This window comes from Maniola hyperantus, chromosome 15, assembly GCF_902806685.2.
Source record: "Maniola hyperantus chromosome 15, iAphHyp1.2, whole genome shotgun sequence".
Lineage (NCBI taxonomy): Eukaryota > Metazoa > Arthropoda > Insecta > Lepidoptera > Nymphalidae > Maniola > Maniola hyperantus.
Window position 1 is genome coordinate 9,629,622 of NC_048550.1, and position 25,352 is coordinate 9,654,973.

The 25,352-nt window shown below is 37.5% G+C and overlaps 1 protein-coding gene across 2 annotated transcripts; it reads left to right on the forward strand.

Moving 5' to 3' along the window:
- Nucleotides 1-156: 156 nt before the first annotated feature.
- LOC117988673 (inositol polyphosphate 5-phosphatase K-like) lies at nucleotides 157-25,329 on the forward strand. Of its 2 annotated transcripts, XM_034975838.2 has the most exons (10): nucleotides 157-353; nucleotides 466-585; nucleotides 1,244-1,469; nucleotides 3,928-4,103; nucleotides 7,668-7,913; nucleotides 9,413-9,566; nucleotides 10,968-11,144; nucleotides 12,196-12,339; nucleotides 12,898-13,093; nucleotides 13,928-25,329. In XM_034975838.2, the coding sequence occupies exons 1-10, from the start codon at nucleotides 340-342 to the stop codon at nucleotides 14,122-14,124; spliced, it is 1,650 nt and encodes a 549-aa protein (XP_034831729.1). In that variant the 5' UTR covers nucleotides 157-339; the 3' UTR covers nucleotides 14,125-25,329. The 2 variants fall into 2 exon arrangements, with proteins under 2 accessions (XP_034831729.1, XP_034831730.1); XM_034975839.2 differs by lacking the exon at nucleotides 10,968-11,144 and having other exon boundaries at nucleotides 158-353.
- Nucleotides 25,330-25,352: the final 23 nt, after the last annotated feature.

Consider the following 25,352-nt stretch of genomic DNA (forward strand, 5'->3'; position numbering starts at 1 on the left):
CGTGTTGTACTACGAAGTAGGTAGGTAGGTAGTACTTAGAAATTCTTTGACACAATCTCAGTGCACGATATAACAAAAAATGTGCAGGAAGGTTTATTGTTGGCTAAGCTTTAGCAAGATGTGATTGACAGTTGGTCTGTAGTCGTACTCTGTGGTTTCTTCAGTCAAAAATTTACTGCGGAATCGGAGATGGTCGCTTTGTATTTACTTGAGAATTATCCACGAATTATCTTATCTTTTAGTTTGATTAACACTATTAATTGAATTCTTTTATTATAAGACATATTTGATTTTATGTAATCAATTTATTAGTTATAAGTGAACTTAGAACCTATACAAATGGATACCCTTAGGTAATTATGATACACAGTTAATTGGTTTTATAAACAACCTCGGCCTTATACACCTGATTTCTAAGTTTCCTTACATTATTTAAGGCAATAATCTACGTTTTATCGTTACCAGGTTTTATTTCGTGACCTGGAATGTAGCAACTAAGTCTCCAGGTCAAGATCTCAATTCGTTACTGGATTTTCCTTCTCAGTTTAATAAGAATAAGCCATTACCAGACTTTTATGTTATCGGGTAAGTAAACTCCTAACATTTTATAGTTTAGATATAAAGAATTTATTTTCTCAAAAAGAGCAAAAGTTCACTTGGATGAGAAACGTAGCAAACATACTATAAAGGTATGGTGACTTTATACAACTTTATTCAAAAATATTATGTCAAGTTATAAGTATTGTATTGGACAAGATTTTGATTTTATCTTTATAGTTTGAAAAAAAAATTCTTCAAATAAGCCTTTTGGCTAGCTAGCCATTATATAGTAGTGCTACCTCAAACAGTATAGTTTTCGAACCACTATTTTAACCCCCAAGCTTGTAAACTAATTAACCAATTTTGATTTAGTTTTGTTGTTTGAAAGGTGGTTTGATCAAGAGTGTTCTTAGCTATAATGCAAGAAAATCTGTTTAGCTTTTTGAAGATTATCAGCTGTTTTCTAGTTTTCTTGTTAGTATAATAAGACAGGTTATTACCTACTATCCAAACAATACATTTATTAGTATGCAGCCCAATTCTAATAAGGCTAAATTCTAATACTGCAACACACAGTATAGTACCTATATATACAGTGTGAGGCCAGAGGCTACAAAAGGAATCTTTTTTACACTTTATTTACTGCACGCTTGTTTCATGAAACTTTTTTTATAATGTAAGTATATATAGATAATGTTTTCAGGCTGCAAGAGGTGAAGTCACAGCCACAGAACATGATAATGGACTCCCTATTCTCAGACCAGTGGACTCAAATGTTCAATAAGATTCTTTGCAGACAAGGCTTTGTTGTTGCCAAGAGCATCAGGCTGCAAGGCATAATACAGCTTGTTTACACTCAAATGAAACATTTACCCCATTTGAGGGAAATAGTGGCACAGTATACCAAAACTGGTCTAGGCGGACTTTGGGTGAGTAAATTATTGCATTTACTTAATTTGTTTGCATTTGTTTTTCTTTTCGCATGCTCCTTGTATTTAACCAACAAACCTTACGATCCGTAATACAGCCATGACATATTCACAAAATCTTCCTTTTTTCCTGAATAAGAGATTAAGTACTCTTAAGGTAGGACTCAGGCTGCCTGTCCACTGGTGTGGAGAAGAGAGGAGCGGAGCTGATATGTGCCATTAACCAATAGAATTGCATAAAACTCCCGCGCCGCTTCAGTTGACAAGGATTTGCGTACTAGTTTTAAAAAATCATACATTTTAACGCGGACCAGGGAAGCGGATATTTTGCGTATCAATTGCCCGCCGCCAGTAGCTCAAATGACTCGTCACATGCTTGCAACTCCGCTCCGCATTACTTTCTCGTTCTGCTACCTAGCTCCGCACCAGTGGATAGGCAGTCTTAAGCTGGACTTCCAAGACTGGTGGCTGACAGCAGAAACTGTAGATAGCGTGATGCGACCGTGCTGCCGATTATCCGGTTCCTATACATTTTCTATGACTTGTATGAAGATATATTCCGAGTAGTCTGTAAGGGACAGTGTCGCCGTGCCGTATGGGGAACAGTAGTGTAGCCAGCAGTCGGTGACATGGTTGTTTGGCGCTGTCGCCAGGCGTGGTCGCTTGCCGCCGCCGGTCTCGTACTCGAGCCTCCAGAATCGCGTCGTGGTCGCTTACCTCAAATGCCCTCTACACGTCTTTGTATCTTTCTGAATGAGAAGGGTTAACCCGTAGTCCACCACACTGGCCTCTTGCAGATTTCACACATTTTGGAGAACATTATGGAAAACTCTCAGGCATGCTGTTTTCTTACACTGTTAAAGCAAGTGATATTTAAGTGCTCAAAACGCACATAACTCTGAAAAGTTAGAGGTGCGTGCCCGGGATCGAACCGCCGACCTCCGGAATAGAGGCTGACGTCTTAACCACTAGGCTATCATTGCTTTTGATAAACATGACTAAAAACACATAAAATAAAAAAAACCATTACATATTCAAGTGTTTTTTGAGCAGTACCTATGTAACATGGTCTTTGTGAAACAAGTTACAAGTGTATTATGTAAGATGACTTTTTGTAATAATACTTGGCATGGTGATAAATAAAATGAAAGTAGGTAAGTATGTCTTATAATAAGTCATTATAATTCAACCTACATAGATGTATACTGTTAAACTTTACCAATGTGTTATTTAATACTAGCTGGTGCGCACGACTTCGTACGCGTGGACGCGTGGTTTTTAAAAATCCTGTGGGAACTCTCTGATTTTCCGGGATAACAAGTAGCCTTTGTCACTCTCCAGGTCTTTAACTATACCCATGCACGTCAATCCGTAGCTCTGTTGCGGCGTGATTGAAGGACAAAACAACGGCTTGATGGCAAGCACGTAGATTTTTGCTTGAGCAAAGCATTTTGACTGTTTACAATGGCACCGATTCTAAGCACAACCTAATTTTAGAGTATTCGCACCCTCTTCTTACTATTGTAATATGAAAAGGACAGAAGCAGTTTGACATTTCTAAATTTAATTTTTAGATGGTAAAACCCGTGATTTTAGCACGCACTCGCGAACCTACTGTTTAAATTTGTATTGTGCACTAAAATTTAGAGTCTTTAAATGTGAAAGTCATGTTCCGTTCCTTTTTTAGCATTAGTAAAAAGAAAGGGATGCAGATACTCTAAATTTAGTTTAGACAGAGACTAGAGAATCGGGGCCAATTGTGACTAATTCTCTAGTACACAATCTCTAAACTAAACTAAAATGGCACGTCTAAATCTATTACTATCCCTTTTATAATGTTGCTTGCGGAAAAGGAGAGCACTAGATTTAGACCTATTAATTTAGTTTAGTTTAGAGATTGTGTACTAGAGAATCGGCCCCATTGTTTGTTTAAGTCAAGTATTTACGTGCTTGACCGTGATTAATGCGATTTTATATTTTTCGCTTGACGAGTCGTTTGGACAGTGTTCGAGAAATGGGAGAAGAGCTTTTTGCTGGGTCAAGCTGCTGGATGGACGTATCGAGCTGCTTGAGCAAGCATAACAAAATTACGTGCAATCAAGCCATTTGACCGTTTCGGAAGCCCAACACAAAATGTAATGAGCAGAGTATCCTGCGGCACGCGCCCGAATTTTTCTGACGGGCAATTTCTGTTAATATGCGGCTGGCTTCATATATACTTACTAACTTATGCTCGCGACTTCGTCCGCGTGGACTACACAAATTTGAAACCCCTATTTCACCCCCTCAGGGTTTCATTTTCAAAATTCCTTTCTTAGCGGATGCCTACGTCATAATAGCTATTTGCATGCCAAATTTCAGCCCGATTCGTCCAGTAGTTTGAGCTGTGCGCTGATAGATCAGTCAGTCAGTCAGTCAGTCACCTTTTCCTTTTATATATTTAGAAGATTTGTTGTAGGGCAACAAAGGAGCGGTCAGTGTGCGGTTCAACATCTACGGGTGCTCGGTGTGCCTCGTGAACTGCCATCTGACTGCCCACGAGCACTTGCTGGCTGACCGAATTAATGACTACAACACTATCCTCAAGGAACACGCCTACCAAGTCAGCGAGACCTCCAACATTCTGTTTCATGAGTAAGTATTAAGAGTGCTCTCAATGGTCATTCGGTAGGAAAGGCATTTCGAACCGGTGGGTGGTAACTGGTAGATGCATTTGACGATTCAAGTACTTGTAAAAGTTTATTTGACAAATATTTTTATTTATTAATTCCAAATCGAGTGTGAGCCATACTTTCCACTATTCAGGTTTAGGTTTAGGTTTTTCAAAAATCCTGTGGGAACTCTTTGATTTTCCTGGATAAAAAGTAGCCTATGTCACTTTGCAGGTCTTTACCTATACCCATGCAAATAATCACGTCAATCTGTTGCACCGTTGCGACGTGATTGAAGGACAAACCAACAAACAAACACACTTTCGCATTTATAATAAGGGTACTGATGCATATTATTCAAGAGTGAGGTGCGCGATGTTTGAACAAGGCGAATCAACTTTTGGTAGCACGTTATTTTTATGCAAACTAATCAGTATTTTTAAACGAATGACTTATGAAATTATTATTAAGTAAAGTATGCCTAAAATTCGTTTTTGCAATTTCGTAGTTAATTATACCTATAGTTTATGCATGACGTTGCCTCAAAATTAGCTCTAAAATGTTTCAAGGGTCATAATCAGTTCCAAAATAAATATAATTTTACTTTGATTATTTTATCAGACATAGATAATGGAAATTGGGGAGATAAATTGATATCTGTCTTAGTTTCAGATTTAGATCAACAAAAAAGATTACTCACGATAGTTTAAACGCTAAAAAACGATTAATTAGAAATCATTATATATTACTACTTAATCCTATGAAAATTTATAACACTTTTAGCATCGAAAATTGGAATTTTGATCGCTTTGCAGATGCTAAAAGCTGTGATTGAACTTTCACACATTATTGGTTATTAGTAGGAAGCATGCATTTTACTCCGACATAAATTCGAACGCTAGTCGCAGCTATCTAATCATTCACTCAACCAATCTAGTTAAAGTGAGCCAGCTGGTGGGTATATACCTATATACCCACCAGCTGACGCCCGCGACTTCATTTGCGTGGATTTAGGATTCTAAAATCCCGTGGGAACAGTTTAATTTTCCGGGATAAAAAGTAGCCTGTCACTGTCCTGTCCTGCGATTGTCTAAAACCTGCATCAATCATTATTACAATCTCAATTGTTCTGATTGGCTGAATTTGTGCGATTCTTGTTGCAACAATGCATTGTGGCCAATAGTGAGCGAGCATTAACCAATCAGAGATGATTGCGATCGTGACATTGTAGCTGTCAATCAACCGCGGTAGGGCCACAGGTCTTTGACTATACCCATGCAAAAAATCACGTCAATCCGTTGCTTTGTTGCGACGTGATTGAAGGACAAACCAATTAACCAACAAACAAACACAGTTTCGCATTTATAATAGGGATTAAAGAGATTCTATAGTGTATTGTGCAACTGTTTAGCTATGATACAGTAATCGATTCCTTTATCTAAAGTCTATGTAGGTATATCCATTCATTGGTGCCCCCTATCATATCAGATTACGATATTAGAATCCCTTATTTTTATTCTACACAAGCGTTATCTTTTTGATATCATCATTGTTTTAAAATACAATAGGTACATTTGTTCATATCGAAATGTATTAAAAGGCTATGTTGACTAATTTTAAGCGATCTGGACCAACAATGAAAATGTTCCAGTGTTAATTTTTGAGCTTAACTATAATTTCAGCTGATCGAATTGTGTTAATGTGTTAAACAAATCGTGCGAGACTATAAGTTAGGTAAATAAAAGTCAAAGCAGTTAGCATATTTACCAGTAGATATCTGCTATTTAGGCTGCATAATCATTTAGCTCCTAGACTCGTAGCTGAAAGTAAAATCCGTCATATTATTATTGTTGCCTATAACTTCGGTACCTATGGCATTTTTCCATCAGGTAATCTTTTTGTAGTGTAAATATAGTCGTGCTTGCCTAGTTAAATTAGAGAGGTCGGGCACGCATCTCTAACTTTTCAAAGTCATCTGCGTTTTAAGCAATTAAACATCACTTGCTTTAACAGTGACGGAAAACTTTGTGAGGAAACCTACATGCCTGAGAGTTCTCCATAATGTTTTCAAAGGTGTGTGAAGTCTGCTAATCCGCACTAGGCCAGCGTAGCAGACTGTGGCCTAAACTTGTCTCATTCTGAGAGAAGACCTGTGCTCAGTAGTAGGTCGGCGATGGGTTGATGATATGATAAATTATAAATAGTGTTTGTTTGTGTAAAGATAAACGTGCTATTCTGTGAAGGGAGTGCTTAATGCTTATCACTCGGCCGGTACAATATCAATCGATATCTACTATGTAACATGTAACTATATATAGTGAAAAGCGGCACTGAGTCTATGTAGAGGAATGTCGTATTATGTATGTAATGTGTGCCTACCCATACACGCATATTATACAAATGTGTATTTGTACAACACGCGAAGCAAATAAGGGTCTTGATGGCCTTTTTGGCGCAGTGCCTTAAAGGTTCTTTCACAATAGGTACTTGCGATACGATGTCGCATCGTAAAATTCTACGGCAACGTATCGTGGGACTTTCTATGGGAATCGCATTGAGGTGCGACATCGTTCTTGCGATGGGGCGTCATACCGCAAGTCTTGTGGAAGAGCCCTTGCATCTTACAAACAGAAACCACGATAGGTTTTACTATTTTTGATTGGCTGAAGCAGAGTGAACTAGCCGAGGTTTCATGTCGCCAGACCGCCGCGCCCTACTGAAATAAGACTCTAGGGGTACCTAGTTTAGACATGGCGCATCTTACATAACCCGAAAATTTTCTTGAATAAAAATTTTATCCGGGAAAGGAAGAGAAGGCTCAAATTCAAAATTAATTTTAATTTATTATTTAAATCATACTCATATTATAAATGCGAAAGTGTGTTTGTTTGTTGATTTAATGGTTTTTTGGTTTGCTTTCATTCACGTCGCAACGGAGAAACGGATTGACGTGATTTTTTGCATGGGTATAGTTAAAGATCTGGAGAGTAACATAGGCTACATTTTATCCCGGAAAATCAAAGAGTTCCCACGGGATTTTTAAAAACCTAATTCCACGCGAACGGAGTCGCGGCCATTAGATAGTATGGTATATTTTTTGAGTAGGTACAAACTCAGGAATAAACCAAGAAGGTAGATATAAGCTATGGAAAAAGCGTATGTTAATTTCCTATAATTAGCTATAACTAACAGGAAAACATTGGCTTTGACAACAAACTGGATTTTATTGACGCCACAATGTAATGTTAGTTAAAGAATGAAAGTGACCTATATAAAAATAAGTAAAACTGGTAGAATCTATCAGTCACATCTGATGTGGTTTACAAATGGTTAATACCTACAGAAATGGTGTAGGTATAATAGAGATGTGACGCCAACACAAAATGTCCTTCTGACTTTCGAATCAAGTCTTAGAAGATCAATACTAAGAAATATTATTTTTTATTCATCTACGACCCGGAGGGCGGTTTGCCCCCTCCGCTCCACCCTTAGTCCGCCTCTGGCTTCAAATAATTAACCAAGCTAACCTAACCTAAATTTTTTCTAGTTACGTATTTTGGATCGGCGATCTAAATTTCCGAACCGACCACCCGACGGGTAGCAGCCCAACTTCTGAAGAAATTGTGGCGACTTTACAAAAGGTTGAAAAGGACAAGTTCACGTCTCTACTAAAACACGACCAGTTGCTGGCGGTCATGGACAGTGGAGAAGCGTTCTCGGAGTTCTCAGAACCAGAAATCAGATTTCCACCGACGTACAAATTCTTGATGGGGAGCGACGATTACGATTTGAAGTGAGTGACTCAATCGATAAGTAGTGTTAATACTAGATAACAATAATTCTTTCTGTTGCACAATGAATTATTGTTTTAATAACACGTAATTTTTTGCGTAATTTTTTAGAATATGTATTTGAAATGATTTTGTTTGTTTTGAAACCAAATTTTGTATCGATACCTTTCAATAAGTTTCGTTTAACATCGATTTTATTCAAGCGATATCTAATATAGTCTTGGTTCCAATAAGGACTATAGGCACGATGTTGAGAGAGAGAATATTAATGTTTATTTACTCTATGAAAGTGTGACTTTTATGGGTGCTAAATGTAGTTAGTAGGGTATATGTTATGCTTATATTCAAGGCACATAAAATACGTGCTCGGTGATGAGTAAAACAGAAGATAAAGCCACGAGAATAGAAGAGATATCCCTCTACAAATGCGGTAGTTTTTCTTCACGTTAGATGCGTATGTCATCGCATGGGGTACAATCTGTGGGAGAACATAATAATTATGAAACTGACACTTGAAGACAGTGCTTTTCAAATCTCGTCAACTCAACTTGTCCTTATGAGCCCAACACAGGGAGGAACGATCAGCGCTGATCTATCCTCCCTATATTGTGGATAATACGCAGAGAAACTTTCAGCTTTTATAAAATAACGAAGGTCTGGCCCTCGCGGTCTCTCTATTAACACAAAGTATGAATTTTGGCTATGAACAGAAAAAATCTCGTATCAAGTAGGTAGAATCTCAATAATGGAACTACTTGAATAAAATTGAAAAAATCATACTAATCAACATTTTTTACGTTATAATCATGAATATTTGAATATAAAAACATAGCAACAAAAAACAGTAGGTAAATGTTTATAGAATAATATGGGTAAAACATGCGATGCTTTGGTGTGGAGAACTGATTAAACTTAACAGTATAAACGATTTTAGTCCTTATTCTAAGGGAAGACCGTACTTTTGACATGTCAGTTGACACATAGAGCAAAAAAAAAGATTCCGACGAATTGAGAACCTCCTCCTTTTTTTGAAGTCGGTTAAAAATGGCAAGTAAGTTCTCAAAATGTATGCATTATAAAATACATTCTTCAATCAAATCTGTCTAGAAACATTTAGTACCTACCTTATTTTTTTGTATGACCTCCCTACATTATAAATACAATTTTGTCATAATGAACAATGTTGGATCAGATATCAGACATTTTCAGCTTGCTGAAACTACGTTCCGCGGGCCGTAGAGATCGCTAATCAAAGCAAACATCTTTGATTAAAAAAAAGCTATTCCAGTTCAACGCTCTAGAGCACTATCTTAATAGAACACCAGTGGTTGCGCAACCAGGTCGCGCTATATACCCTGAATAGAGCAGTATACATTTTTTGGTAGCGCGACTTCCACAGGTATCCTAGTGAGATATGGTACTAAGAGGATGGATAAGAAACTTTAGTGACTCATATAATATGAACCAGGGTATATAATACTTGTATTTTGAATCTTTCTAGGCGAAAACCTTCGTGGACGGACCGGATATTGTACAAAGTGATAGCGAATAACTATGAGAACATCACACTTAGGGCTGACTTGATATCTTACAACCATATACCTCACTACACGGTCAGTGACCACAAGCCCGTGGTCGCGCAATTTAATATTAAGGTCAGTTACGTTTATATCAGCACCTTATCTGTTCAAAATTATCACACCACACAACTCTGCAAACTAAACCCTATTTACATGTATTTAGAATACACTTTTGAATGCATGAATGTTAAAGAAAAGTGACCAAAGAAAGTATCCAACTTAAGTAACGTCTCGTATTGCAATGTAAAACTTATATGGCTATAAATAAAGTATATTTTTATGTGTCGAAAATTGAGGTCTATCTGAAAAAGTTTATAAAAGGCATCTTCAATGTCAACACTGAAATTGTGTGACGTCAGAACTCAGAATGAATGATTAACGATATGGCTGAAGTTGTTTGCGTCAGAATTGTGATGTTGAGGTCAAGGTCGAAGGTTGTAGTTATATGGTGTTGGTTGGAAGTTGTAGCTATGTAAGATGTTATCAGTTGATGTTTTAGAAGGAAACATACTTTTAACACCAGAAGCTGCTGATTCTGAGCACAACTAAATTTTAGAGTACCTATTCGCATCCTCGTCTTACTAATGTAATATGAAAATGACAGACAATTTGACAGTTTTAAGTTGAATTTAGAACTGTCAAACCTCGTGACAGCTGCCAGTAGGCGCTTCTAGAGCGTACTACAATTTAGAGTCTTAAAAATGTAAAATTCATGTTCCATCCTTTTTTAGCAATATTAAAAAGAAAAAGATGCAAATACTCTAAAATTTGTAGAGAAAGGCAACAGAATCGGTGCCTTTATCCAGAAAACGTTAATGTAGTAAACACACTTTCTAACACCTGATGCAGCGCAGTCAGTGTATTGATTCTGGTCATAGAAAATACCATGACTTGTTTGACTGAACAAGCATGGCGTTTCATCGGATCGCGTCGCTTGTTAGAAGTATGGTTCCGCCCTTAAAGTAGCTATATTTTTGGTTTTTGGATGTGCACGTATAATATTTATTTTTACAAATTTTACTAATCCACAGCTTGCCTGATTTACGCCAAAAACTAATACCTATAACCTTACACTTTTACAAAGGTTTGATTTTACAGACGTTGATTATTTAATTAATTACTATAATTTTAAAAAAGAGTATGTATTCGCATCCCGTAAAACTTACTTATACGTTTTTCATCCATTATGTTGGAATTGTTAACGGATTTAAGAATAAAATGTCCTTTACTCAGCACAGAAGAAGGAATATTTTTATCTGTACCTGCTTCTCCTATTTTAATTTAACATATTGTAAAGCCAGTTTGTCATTGCGTTTTACCCGTTTTTTGGCATAACAGAAACAATTTGATGAAATTTTGAATAAAATCAAGTTAGTTGTATCAAGATCGAAGATAATATTGATTCTATTCTCTTCATTGTTTTGTTATAAAAAAAAAGGTCATAACTTCTATAAAATCAAACCTTAATTGCCTTAGATTCGGCCAAACCAATCAACACCGCCTAAGGCCGCTAGAGCAAAGATACGCATGCGATCGGCAATAGTCACGCCTGAAGCTACGCACGGATCGGATATCGCTCAGCCAATGGCTGCATGCGCTGAACTGTTAGAGCATGCTGAAACTTTCGCGGTTGTACAGGATTCTGATGAAGCGGTTTGTTCCTTTCTCATTTTTCTCGATCAAAGAATAAAGACAGCTATACTTACGCCCGGTGTGTTTGACTTCTAAGTGCGTCAGGTGAATAAGCTCATAACTAAGGATCCTGAACGAGTTTGAACTCGTTAACCAAAACCGTACGTAAGTATAGCTAGAGCATTAATATCCAAACCATCTAGCTAGCCATGGATTTGATATAGCTGAACCAATGGCTGCATGCGCTGAACTGCTAGAGCATGCTGAAACTTTCACGAGTGTACAGGGTTCTGATAAAGCGGTTTGTTGCTTTCTCATTTTTTGTCCATCGAATAATAAAGACGACTTTATACTTACGCCTGTAATTTTTGGCTTCTGAGCGCATCTCATAGCTAAAAACCCGTTCGCAAGTATAGCTATAATACGCGACAGGTCGAGATGGCAATCGGGGTGGAAACGCCCTGCACAGCCCCCCTAACGAGCGGGGGTCCCCCAGCTTTATACCCCGATTGCAATCTCGACCTGTCGCGGACTATACTTAGTCCTACGAGAATCTTTCCACAGAACTACCGACAACCTGTAGCGTACTATACAGCACTAATCCAAGCGTTCTGCGATAGTTATTAGTCACGCCTGTACCTAGCCATGGATAGCATAAGCCTGAACTGAAGCTGCATGCACCGAAGCGATAGAGCATGTTGAGATTTTCGTAGTTGTTCTGGATTCTAATGAAGTGTCATGTTTCTTTTCTAATTTCTACTTTTAAACTTCAGTATAACGTATACTTCTGACCGAATCTTGGTCACGGCAACCAATCTATACAAGATATAATATTATAGTGCAAAAATACAGGTGCAATAGAAACCGAAAGATGTTTTGTTATATGTACCTATATTAATAGTCAAGTAAAACTACTAGTTCGGAATGCCCTTCCTACCGAGAAAAACCAGCAAGAAACTCTAGAGGTGCAGGTTCTTTCTTTCATTCGTCGCTCTGGGCTGGTTTCCGCACTTAAACGTTTCCATCTGTTGTGCGTAGAGGTGTAGGTTATAAGACTATCGTTTTCTTGTAGGTGTTCGCAAACTTTACGGTAAAGACAGTGGAGTTCGCCCCAATAGTCCGCATCTGGTACATCGGCGACGCGGACTTCCGCACGCAGTGCACGCTGTCACCTGACGTCGAAGTCAACCCTAACGATTGGATTGGCATTTATGACGTAAGTTGCAAGCGTTTTGACGTTTGATAAAAAGTTGTCATCATCCCATTTTTTTTAAAAAAAAAGGTGGTCATCATCCCTATTCATTGTTCTACGGCTACCCCGACTTTGTTGGGGTAGAATTTCTGAAAATTCGGAATCAGCGTTATAGAGAGGACCTATATCGCAAAATCTCAAGTTTCTAGAGGTTTAAGCTGAACGTTGATGTGTAAATCAACCAGAAGGTTAAATTTTAGTGCATCTACAAATTTAAACAATAGGCTCGCGATTGGCAGTTAAAGTCACGAGGTTTAACAGCTCTTAAGTTAAATTAAAAACTGTCAAACTGTGTCTGTCCTTTTCATATTGCATTAGTAAGAAGAAGGATGTGAATACTCTAAAATTTAGATGTGCTCAGAATCAGCACCAGTACCAGTACCTACCTCTGGGAAGTTACTACAATCAGAAGGAGAATTAATATTAAAGATTGAAATAATTTTCAAAGATACGTTAAAACACACGTTATTAATTTTTTTTACCATTACAGGCCTAATTCAATTTTTTTTTCTTTCATTACAGGCAAACTTCCACAGCTTAGACGATTACATAGCCTACGAGTATTTGGCTAAAGTGAGCCTGCCCCAAACTCCCCCTCCGGCCGGGCAGCCGCGCACCATCACACTGAGCTTCCCCGTCGGCAGCGGCGTACGCACGCCCGGCTTCTACCGGTTCATATACTTCAGCCAGCCCAACACCGAAGTCAGGAGTGTATTGGGTGAGTATCTGGCCACAGTGAGCTTTTCCGAAACTCCCCCTCCCACTATCACACTGAGCGTCCCCATCGGTAGCGCCGTTAAAATTGATCGCTTACAACTGCATTGAATAACGCACACAAGGGACTAAAATATCCCGTACAAAAAGTACCCTGAATAGCCGAGGACACTGACAGACCAGACCGCACAAAAGTACGAGGGAGTCCTCGAAAAAAAAAACTAACGTTCCAAGGCGCGTCAACGCACACAGCGGATTTTAGTCCGCTTCCATAGCGTGTGCTTCACTTAACTTCTGGCGAACAAATGATCGTACACAGTTGAGTCGGTGGTAAGTTCTCGGCGAACATTTTATCTACGCTTTGGGGATTGTTGTTCTCTGCGGACAAACGTCCCTCGTCTGCGCAGGCCAAACTGAAAATGAAAGTCAAAATATTTCATTCAAAGTGGATACACCGTACACTTTTTGAATGTCAGTAGTTTGAATAACAGAACAACTAAGTAGAAGCGTAGTAGGTAATAATTATTTACATTAACTTAAAAGTTAAAACTAAAGCTAAGAGGGTCTAAAACGCGCATTGGTCTGCTCCTAAGCTTGGGATTTTTCTTGCACACACTGCTCTCTGCGCGCGTGCATCCGTGCGCGTATGTGCATGTGTATATGCATTATGCATGCGTCCGTGCGATGCGTGCGTACATGAGTGTATCCTTGCGTGCGTGCGTAGGTGATGCTTGCGTGTGTATTTAAGCAGTATTGTTCACACTAAAAATCCCGCTGTAAGCATTGAAAATTTCAATTATCAAATGGCAGCCATATCATAGCATTAAATCTTCCACAGGTATATCAGAACCGTTCGAAGTGAGCAGTAAAGAAGACAGGTTAGTATCCCTTGATCCTTGCGAGGAGGCCTCATGCAGCACATCCCCCGGCCGATCAAAGCCCAGCACCGCCACGACTGACATCTTCACAGACTTCACCGGCCTCGATGTAGCCAAGCTCTCGCGTCACTTCTCAAACGATCTGAGCATTGACTGACTAAAAAGTTACATGCCCGGATCGCCGGCGACTAAACGGAAAGACGGGGTCTAGTCTAGGTTTGTAGTATAAAGATGTGAATGAACTGTTAGTAATGGTAAAGGTACTTCAAGTGATGATTGTGCCATCTTTGGTACTATGTGATGCATGTTGAGTCAAATAAATCCGGCCCCATATTATCAGAAAATTTCTGTCTCACTCACTCAGTGAAAATATCAGAAGCGTATAACCGATTCAGCAATATTCGGACAGTCTGCGGCGTTATACTGGGTCTAGTACAAAATGTACGAGCGGAATGCCTTCCGGTTGTTTCTGATAACATGCGGCCGATCTATAAGTCAGGTGTTTATAATAATGTTTTTCTGCTCAGGAAATATATGAATTAACACGCGTGGCGTGACGTATGGTCATTGGTCAAGCGAATAAGTTTTTTTAAATCTGTAAGGGGCTTTTACAGATGATCTATATGCCAGCCCCATCGTTACAAACTAAATTAAAATAAAACTACATAGTTGAACCTAAAACTATAACAATTTGAGAGAATCACTAACAAATTTATACACAGGTGAATAAGTTATAGTGGGTTCTTGGAGCTCACTTATCATCTGGGGGCACGTTGATAATATAAACGAGCGAATGCTGCTTTTATCCCCACTGTCAAATTCTCTTTAGATAAACTGACAACTTACAAAGATTTGTAGAGTGGGGATAGAATGCGATTTCGCTCGTTTATTCGAAACCCACCGGTTTATAAATACTTCAAATAAAAAGGTAACCATAATAATTTGTGAAGCGTTTCTTGGTCAAGTATCCATTGAAATAAAATCACTTGTTGCACTTGGGTTATAGAATAGAGGAAGCTTGAAAAAGTGTTCTGATGTCACAAAATAGGTTATTTTTAAACTTCATACACGTAATAATATTTCCTTCGTAGAAAAAAAGTAACATAAATATATTTTAGAAAAAAAAAATTTAAATGAAATTATAACCTTATATTTACTTAAAATCATCGTTCAAAATCTGTTGTGTACAGATCATCGACCTATTTATTGTACTTAAGTACATCATGACAGTTCTTTTTTATATAGATAAAGGTGACTGCTCAAAAATCACCCAGCGTCGATTAATTTTATTCTTTATTATTATTACAGTAGTACGTGCTGATGCTCGCGACTTTGGCCACTTTAGGTTCTTTAGGTTTTTTGAAAATCCTGTGAGAACTCTTGTTTATCCGGGATAAAAGGATCCTTAGTCCGTCTCCAGGCTGCTAGCTATGTCTTTGCCAAACGTCAAGGTCAGTTTATGGATTGAGTCATGAAAAGCTAACAAAAGGACGAGTTACTTTCGCATACATTCGTATGGATAGTATGGATGATAGTGCATGAATGAAATCACAAACTCTAAACTAAACTAAAATGACACGTCTAAATCTATTGCTATCCCTTTCATGATGTTGCTTGCGGAAAAGGATAGCACTAGATTTAGACACGTTAATTTAGTTTAGATATTGTGTAAAAGAGAATCGGCCGAATTGGCTACACCAAAGCGATGTTTTGGGAACAAACAATATTTTAATATCTCAGGCATCAGTGGCTCGACCTAATAATAAATTGCACCTGTTGTAGATCAATGTGGCTAATTCTGTTGTACACAATTTGTAAACTAAACTAAATCTAGTGACATCCCTTTCCGCAAGGAGCGTTATAAAAAGGATAGCAATACGTTTAGACTTACCATTTTGAGATTGGGTACAGCAGCCGGCAAGAAATATTGTACATCGACATTTAGAATGAGATTTCGTTTTTGTAGAGCGTTGTCTCTGTCACTCTGTCACCTGTGACGTTTTGTCGGTCTCAACGACAGAGACGACAGAGACAACGCTCTACGAAAGCAGCTTGGTATCTCTTTCTAAAGGTCGATGTACAATATTTCCTGCCGGGTACTGTACAACAGGATTCGCCACAATACAAATAAATAGATAAATAGATTTTGATTTTTGGATAATACATAGATGATTTTTTATTATTTTGCACGACACTGCGTAACACTAAACTGCGTTAATAATCGAATTTTCGCCGAAATTTGGATATCGTTGAGATCCTGGCCGTTTGGGCTTGTTTAGGAAAGTATTTTGTGCACCACTTGGCCTAAACATTATGATAGTATCATAATGTTTCATTAATAAATTATTATAAGGTGTATTATATAGTTAAGTTAATTTGTTGAATTATTTAATGTTGATATTGTGTATATTTACCATTTATTTGAGATTATGTCACGTATAATTCATATAGGTATTTCTCAATAGCTTTGTTTTTCAATACGCTCTCACCTACTAAAATTACGAAACATTTTCATCAGCTTTCAATAAATTATATTCAAGGGAAAATTAATTTTCGTTTCGTTTGAGCAGAATAAAAAACAGTAGGTAGGACATCGATTGTTTAATCGGATGGAAGGATTATACTTAGAGACTACAGTTACCAAATACCTATTTATTTCAAAACTAGCTGATGCCCGCGACTTCTGCTGCGTGGAGTTAGGTTTTTAAAAATCCCGTGAGAACTCTTTTAATTTTCCGGGATAAAAAGTAGCCTATGTCACTCTCCGTCTTTCTTTGTCTATACCCATGCAAAAATCACGTCAATCCGTTGGACCGTTACGACGTGATTGAAGGACAAACCAACAAACACACACTTTCGCATTTATAATAAGGGTACTGATATACCTATTTATTTCATATTTTATGTTTTCTAATGGCCTAATGAATACAAAAAAAAAACCTGCATTCTTGAGAAATAACAACGTTGTTAGGTAACTTATCGACATATTTATAGATAGAATTGGATATGGATAGGATATTATTATTCGGCCGAAAACGATAGATAATGTGGCAAACCTATTGTACACACTCTTTAAACTAAAATGGCAGGTTTAAATCTAGTGCTATCCTTCTCCGTGAGGAGCATTATAAAAGAGATAGCAATACATTTAGACACATTAATATTAGTTTAGTTTGATTGTGTATAACAGAATTAGCCACAATGTATATTTACGACAATTTCTTTCTTCCTCGGAAAATTTGCCGTGTTGTTATGTTTATCCATTTCGAAAATTTAATGATGAGTGCGATTATTTTTAAAATAAATATTTCCTAAAAATAATCTAAACCCCTAAAACTTACATTTGAGGGGAAAATAAAAGCATTGAAAGTTGACGTGCTCATGGTATTATTTAAACATCAAAATCAGTCACTCTATATTTAAAGTGGCCTTATAAATTAATTTCAGTGAAAGTTATATGAAGAAATTGTAAAATATAGGAGCCTTTGCTAGTTATACACAGGTATAATTATGATAATTAATTCAGTCGTTTTATAAATAATGCGATCTAGATAAAACCTCGGGTAAAACGAATACACTGCCAGTATGAGCAAGATAAAAACCTCTACCCTGTAATGCCGGATTACAGAACAATAGTGAATGCCTCTGACGATTATATCTTTAGTCACAACAATTGCTGGCGTGTTTATCCTTTTTAAGGTCTAAATTGAAGTATTTTTCGGCTCAAAATAAATCTTAGTAGATATTATAATACTAGTTTATGCGCGCGACTTCGTCCACGTGGTTTTAGGTTGTTTAAAATTCCTGTGGGAACTCTTTGATTTTCTAGGATAATAATGTATCCGTTTCCGGGATATAAGCTCCGTATCAAATAGATGATCCCCGTGAATGCCTTTATGTGGATTCCGGTTTTTTAAAATTATATAGCAACATTTTCCGAACCAACGACGACCTCCATGGCGCAGTGGTAAGCACTGTGGTCTTATTAGTGGGAGGTCCCTGCTTCGATTCCTGGCACGGGTTTGGAATTTTATAATTTCTAAATTTCTGGTCTGGTCTGGTCTGGGGGTAGGCTTCGGCCGTGGCTAGTTACCACCCTACCGGCAAAGCCGTGCCGCCAAACGATTAAGCGTTCCAGTACGATGCTGTGTAGAAACCAAAGGGGTATAGGTTTAATAAAAAACTGTCATACCCTTTCCAGGTTAACCCGTTTTCACCCTAGACTGCATCATCACTTACCGCCAGTTGAGATTGCAATCAAGGGCTAACTTGTATCTGAAAAAAAAATAGCCTTTCTCTTCTTCGGGATCTAGGGGGTAGACTGTGCCCGGGATGCAAGCTATTTCTGTACGAAATGCTTCAATATCAGTTTAACAGATGGGCCGTAAAAAATTAGTTGACAAACAACTGCCAACGCTGCACTTTTGATGCGAGGTCGCCATTCCAGGCACTTTGGAAGCCCGACGTCTATCGGTTCATCGATCTATGTGCCTCGTCCATTTCCACATAGCTTCGCAAACTTTTGGGCTATTTCGATTACTTTGGTTGTTCTACGGTATGTGTTCTGAAGTTTTCAAAATTCTGGAGATTTCACTCATAGGCATATCTATCTATATAAATATAAAAGAAAAAGCTGATTGACTGACAGACTGATCTATCAACGCACAAATCTAACTACTGGATGGATTGGGCTGAAATTTGGCATTCAGATAGCTATTATGACGTAGGCATGCGCTAAGAAAGGATTTTTGATAATTCAACCCCTAAAGAGGTAAAATAGGGGTTTGAAATTTGTGTAGTCCACGCGGACGAAGTGAGCATAAGCTAGTTTTACGCATAATATGTTAGCATGAAGTAGGTAAATGTAACCTGTAAGTTATAAGTGCTTTGTCTCCCTGCGTCTTCAAGCCCCTTTATACAGAGCTGTGGTGAGCCAATCGCGTGTTTAATTAGAGCGAGTATCTGATATCAGTATACAAGGTGCCCGAGATGTTTGCTTTGTTTTGCTGTTTCTCTTAGCCGCGTTTTCTATTCAGTACCTTGAAAGGGAATATGGCTCTTGTGGTATTATAGGTGATATTCCATGTTTGCTTTGAGAAATCCGATGAGAAATGTGGGCACATACTAGGTTAAAGGTCCACGGACAGTTTCACTGAGGAAAGTTTCACAGGAAAAACTTTAAATAAAATAGCCTTTTCACAGAAAAAAATTTGGGTAACTCAAATTAGTGATCGTTTCTATATTTCTCTTTTGACAAGAATTTCCTCAAAGAGTGCCACTGCCTAATTGTTCGATTAACGAAGACAGTGTTTTGGAACTGATACAGTACGTTACGAAGTACATTATTATTGTATCACTTTTTAACCGACTTCAAAAAAAGGAGGAGGTTCTCAATTCGTCGGAATCTTTTTTTTTATAGGATTGTTTAGGTACATTATTTAAAAAAAAAAATATAATCTTTTTGGAAAGTTCACGTTAGATCAAAAATTGATGTATGTCAAGATTTAACCTCAATAGCCCAACGGTTAAGGGGCGGATTGACACCCAATATGATCATAGGTTCGAACCCCACCTATTGCACATACGGGTACTTAGTCCTTATGTGAATCTATACTCAATACATTAATATTATAAATGCGAAAATGTATTTGTTTGTCATTCCTTCATGCCCTAACTAATCAACCAATCGACTTGATTTTTTGGCATAGAGATTGTTAAAGGACGGAGAGTAACATAGGCTTTTTATCCTGGAAAATCAGAGTTTTTAAAAACCTAAACTACGCGGACGAAGTTGCAGGCATCAGCTAGTGGAGAATATTTAGAAATATGGTTCAAATATGCCTAAAAAATATTTTTAAAGAATTTTCCAAAGAGGGATAGCGCGGAGGCTGTGCGGGTGTGCTGGGCGTCCCCCACCCCCGTTGCGATCTAAATCGTTCGCGTACTCTACCAACATTATTTTATACCTGTTATTTTAGTGTAGAAACTGTACAGCCGAATAAGATAATCGAGTTATAATATATAAACAGAGTTTACTAATTAAAAGATGGCTTGATTACCAGACGCGGTAAATTAATGTTCCTAGATCCTGTCACCAAGATATCACCCGACACCTATATGATCGATACTTTCGAAGGTTAATTGCGTAAAAAATAAATTAGGTGCCTGTAATCAATGTTGAAATTGACAATGGTGAATTAAAAGTATACCATATTTACGGGTGCGTTGCTTAATGTACTAAATGTATAAGCATATTTTTTTCTATACCTATCTAAATTCTAAACTCAATAAGAATGATCTACGAGTACCTATCTGCCCTTATTTTTTTATTTTTTTGCGTATTGTGTTATTTTACAGGTTAGGTACCTACATTAGATTTTGCATATTTTGGATTTTTAATAAGATTTTTCAACCAATCCCTTTCAAAAGCTCACTCTGTACGTAAATAGTAACATACAGGGTGTAACTAGAACGCTAGCAAAAAGTAGTATTTTTCAAACCCGCAAAGTACAGCGTGCAAAACTCGGGTCAATGCCCCGCCTTCGACGCGGCATTGACTCCGAGTGATCTACTTCCGGAACGTTCGTTGACCTCTAGCGTCAGTCAGATGTTTTATTTGCAATATATTATCGTGAACTTTTACAAAATATAGTTTTTTTTTTGATTTTTTCGCGTCGCGTCGATCAGTAGTAGTAGCCTTCGTTTTTAGGGTTCCGTACCTCAAAAGAAAAAACGGAACCCTTATAGGATCACTTTGTTGTCTGTCTGTCTGTCTGTCAGTCAAGTAACCTACAGGGTACTTCCTGTTGACCTAGAATCATGAAATTTGGCAGGTAGGTAGATCTTATAGCTGAAATTTGGGTTAAAAATCTGAAAACCGTGAATTTAGGGTTTAGGGACACAAAAAAAATTAAGTGGTCATGAACTAATAATTAGTATTTTCAACTTTCGAAGTGAGATAACTATATCAAGTACCTATCATAATATGAAAGGTCTTCACCTGTACATTCTAAAACAGATTTTTATTTATTTTTATGCATCATAGTTTTTGAATTATCGTGCAAAATGTCGAAAAAATACGACTGTAGTACGGAACCCTCATTGCGCGAGCCTGACTCGCACTTGGCCGGTTTTTTTTGCTAGCGTTCTGGTTACACCCGGTATAGTTACGTAATATATAAATATAAATATATATAAATACGTAACGTATCTAAAGTATGTAGAACTAATTAAAAGGTAGGGTTGGTTCGACTTGAGTATGTGCGGTGTTGTCGATCTGTCACCATGATAACCGATTCTGTGATCGATAGAGCTGGAGCCGCTCGAGGTCAGTTATTGTGTACGAAATACTTCCGTAATTCATGTCGCAATCGAAAAATATTACTGTTCTACTGTTGTACTGTAATATAGGTAGACTAGTTTATGCCCGCGACTTCGTCCACGTGGACTATGCAAAATAACCCCTATTTCGCCCATTTAGGGGTTGAATTTTCAAAAAGTGCAGTAGTTTGAGCTGTGCGTTGACAGATATCCATCAGTTAGTCACCTTTACATTTTTTTCAATAACATGCAGTCGATTCTTCATATTTTCGGGAACAGGTTCCCGTAAATATTCCGCGAATCATAATCATTATCATCCCAACACGGGATGATCGGCGGCTCACTATTTAACTGAGCACAGGTTTCCTCTCAGAATGAGTAGCTTTTAGACCATAGTCCACCACGCTGGTCAAGTGGTGCCAATAGGGAATGGTATTTTTGGGGTTATAGGAGATACGATCCAGGTTTACAGAATAATTACTGAAGAAATACACTGAATTTGGTGTGATACAATTTTCTGAAAAAGTGGAATGAAAAAGAGACTTTTGTGAAATGAAAAGAGATGAGAATACGCGCATCGCTCCTTCATGTATTATGTACTTACTACCCATATTATATTTTGGGGATTAAGTTGATTTTATTTTGGAATATTTTAGAAAAGACGTTTCACCTCGCTTTGTCTCTTCCTCAATGTTTACCTTTATATTCTACTAGCTGATGCCCGCGACTTCGTACGCGTGGATTTAGGTTCCCGTGGGAACTCTGATTTTCGGGGGTAAAAAGTAGCTTATGTCACTCTCTAGGTCTTAAACTATGATCACGTGGAGTGGAAGTTGATATTGATTGATAACAACTCAAATTATTATTAACCTTTAGCATATAACTGTGCGGCGGCATAGCCCGTGCGCGTCAGGCCCGGGCACCCGGGCTCGTTGGGCATACTCGTATGTGCCGATTTCACCAACGTCGAGTGACGTTTAATCGAGGAATAAATTGGGCGTAATGACCGTTTTTATACTGATAATATGTCAGAATATCAATTTTATTCTCGGACAAGACTTATTTTACGTTGGTGAAATCGGCCCTAAGTATACCAAATTAAACTGTAGGTATGACAAAATACATAAAGCTGTCATTAGGTTATTATCAAAAACACTCCTCCACTCCATTCCGTCTGTATGCTTTGACCCTTAAACATCGTTAGGCGATTGAAAAATGGGCCCTAAAACAAATTGCTCATTTTAATTCAATAATAAATGATAATAATCTTGTATATTATTATATGAATATTTACTATTTTTAATGAAATATTTTCACAACCTTTATATACCTAGCTAGTACGAGTAGCTATAGTTTTTTAAATATTGGGACATGAAAATGTTTGTAGGTATTAAGGTATATTATTATATGTACCTAAGAGTTAAAAGTAGAATTTAGGGAGCATTTTTGTCACAAATAGTATAATATGTAGGTAGTTATTATAGAAGGTATTTAATGATTTGGCATTTTAAAATATTTGTTATAGGTACACATGTTTATAGAAAAAGTAACCTATTGTGGTTGTAAGGCAGATTTATTTTCAGCTTATACTATTTATAGCAATTGATATCGCAAGCTGAAATGTTTTATCGCAAGTTATAAATTAATTGCTTTTTAAGTATTAAGTCTAATTAAGTAAAACTTGTTTGTATGAGCAATATTTCGACGACCTCTGTGGCGCAGTGGTTGGCGCTGTCTTATAAGGGTGAGGTTCTGGGTTCGATTCACAGCTGGGTCAATATGAGAATTTTTGATTTCTAAACTGGCTTACCCTAGCTGATCTAAGCTATATTACCAGGATGGTAAAGAGCCGTGGCAAATGTGTGACACCAAGCCATACCCCATCCAGGTTAGCCCGCTTCCGTCTGACTACATCATCATTTACCACCAGGTAAGATCGCAGTCAAGGTCTGACTTGCAGAATAAAAAAAGAAAAAATATTATATAGAATTATGCGAATGTAAAATATAGGTATAGTCCGCGACAGGTCGAGGTGGCAATCGGGGTATGAGACGGGGGGATGCCCCGTACACCCGCACGACACCCGCGCTCGCCCGCACCGGGTTAGCGCGGGGGCTGTGCGGGGCGTTCTCTCCCCAATTATTATTTCAACCTGTCGCGTACCTACCTAAGCATATTGATATATTGATTTTGCATTTAATTATATTATTAGATATACATCATATAGATATATATATTAAATTGTATGATACTTATTTATTTATAGCGTTTTTGTTACCTGCTAAACTAGCATTTCTACATTATGACAAAGTAATAGTTATAAGGTTTCTGGTAGGGTGTGAAGTGAACTGACCTATGTTACATAAGCGTAAATTGATATGTTGGCGTAATATGATCGTTCACTAGCAGTAATTAATAGCAATGGGTATTCGGGCGTCACACTTGCCAGGAAGTCGTATTGACCAACGTTTACTTCTTATTTTGATCGCACTTTAAGGACAGCTGAAAGCGCCGCACGTTCTGATCGTAAAGCTTTTCTGATATATTTGATTTCTTTTTAGCTGAAATAAAAAGTGAACGAATCACAGGTAATTTCACGCTATAGCCGTGAACAATAAAACCGTGGTATTACCATAAATTAAGAAAAAAACCGGTCAAGTGCGAGTCGGGCTCGCACACGAAGGGTTCCGTACAAGAAATAACACTTAGTCACAAATTCACGGTTTTCAGATTTTACCCTTTGTGCTAACAATGCTACCTGCCAAATTTAATGATTCTAGGTCAACGGGAAGAACCCTTGATTCCCTTGACGAGTTTTGATAGACACGACTGGAAGATAGACAGACAACAAAGTGATGCTATAAGCATTCCTCTTTTCCCCTTGAGATATGGAACTCTCCCAATTTCAGCCGTGGAAAATGCGTTGCGTTTAGAGCGTGCGGCTTGTTCGTAATGTTTGACCTTTATATTATATCATGTCCAGCTAAGTACCACCGATATAACATGTTACTAAGATAATATTATATATTATAGTAATGACAAAATATATAGCTAAAGGGAGAAGGGGGTTCGTCTGCTATACACCGGGATGTGCCACGGTTTCAACACTGTTGACAGTGATTTATATAGATTTTTATTAGCCATATTAAAAAAAAATATCCAATTAAGGCACTAAAATTTGTATTGAGTGATTTGATAAAGATCGGTTTCAGCGAATGATAAAACAGAAGAATAGTTAGAACCGCTTCTAACAATTTCAATCAAAAATATGCGCCATACTCTCACGTCTTCTTCTTCAATCAATTAAATTAAGTGTTGTAAATTGTCCCGCTACCGTGATTGGTCGATTCAAAGTGACAGTTCCAATCGAACTGAAGACGCGTGCGGTAGAATATGCACCGTTCACCACGGTAGAGTTTTTGTTATGCCATAATAGAGTGTAACGAATACTTCTATGTTTTATCATTCGCTGATCGTACTAGTATTCGTTTTTAGGGGTCGTTTTAGTATTTGCGTACAGGTTGTTATACTTTCAAGAGGTTGTTATTTGCAAATGCTAGTTACGGACAAACTTTTCACGTGGCATTTACCTACCTATTAAACTGTGGCATTTTCCTGTTTACAGAGCGAATTATTTTATATGTTACTTACCTATTTTGAAATATTTTTAGTTGACAGAGATTGTTAAAATAAGTGTATTTTTTTGTATTATAGCCTGTTTTGCCTTTGTTAAATTAGGTACTTATAACGCTTGCCATAGATATTAAAAATTGTATAAGAATAGAACGCAATTTAAGAAGTTTTTTGTAATACTAATATTTTAATGACTAAGGGGTTTTGTTCAAATTATATTGTACAATGTACTTACCGTACAGAATAATATAGATAGATTTTGTTTAGAAAATGGGTTTCAAATCAAAATGCAATTATTGATGTACCTAATTTTTATCCTCGCTATACGAGTTCAGTGTTGTTATTCCAGTACAAATATAATATTTTGTTAGTTAATAGTTAGTCCGCAATAAACTAATTAATGTGGTGACGCATTTGTTTTATTGATCTTGG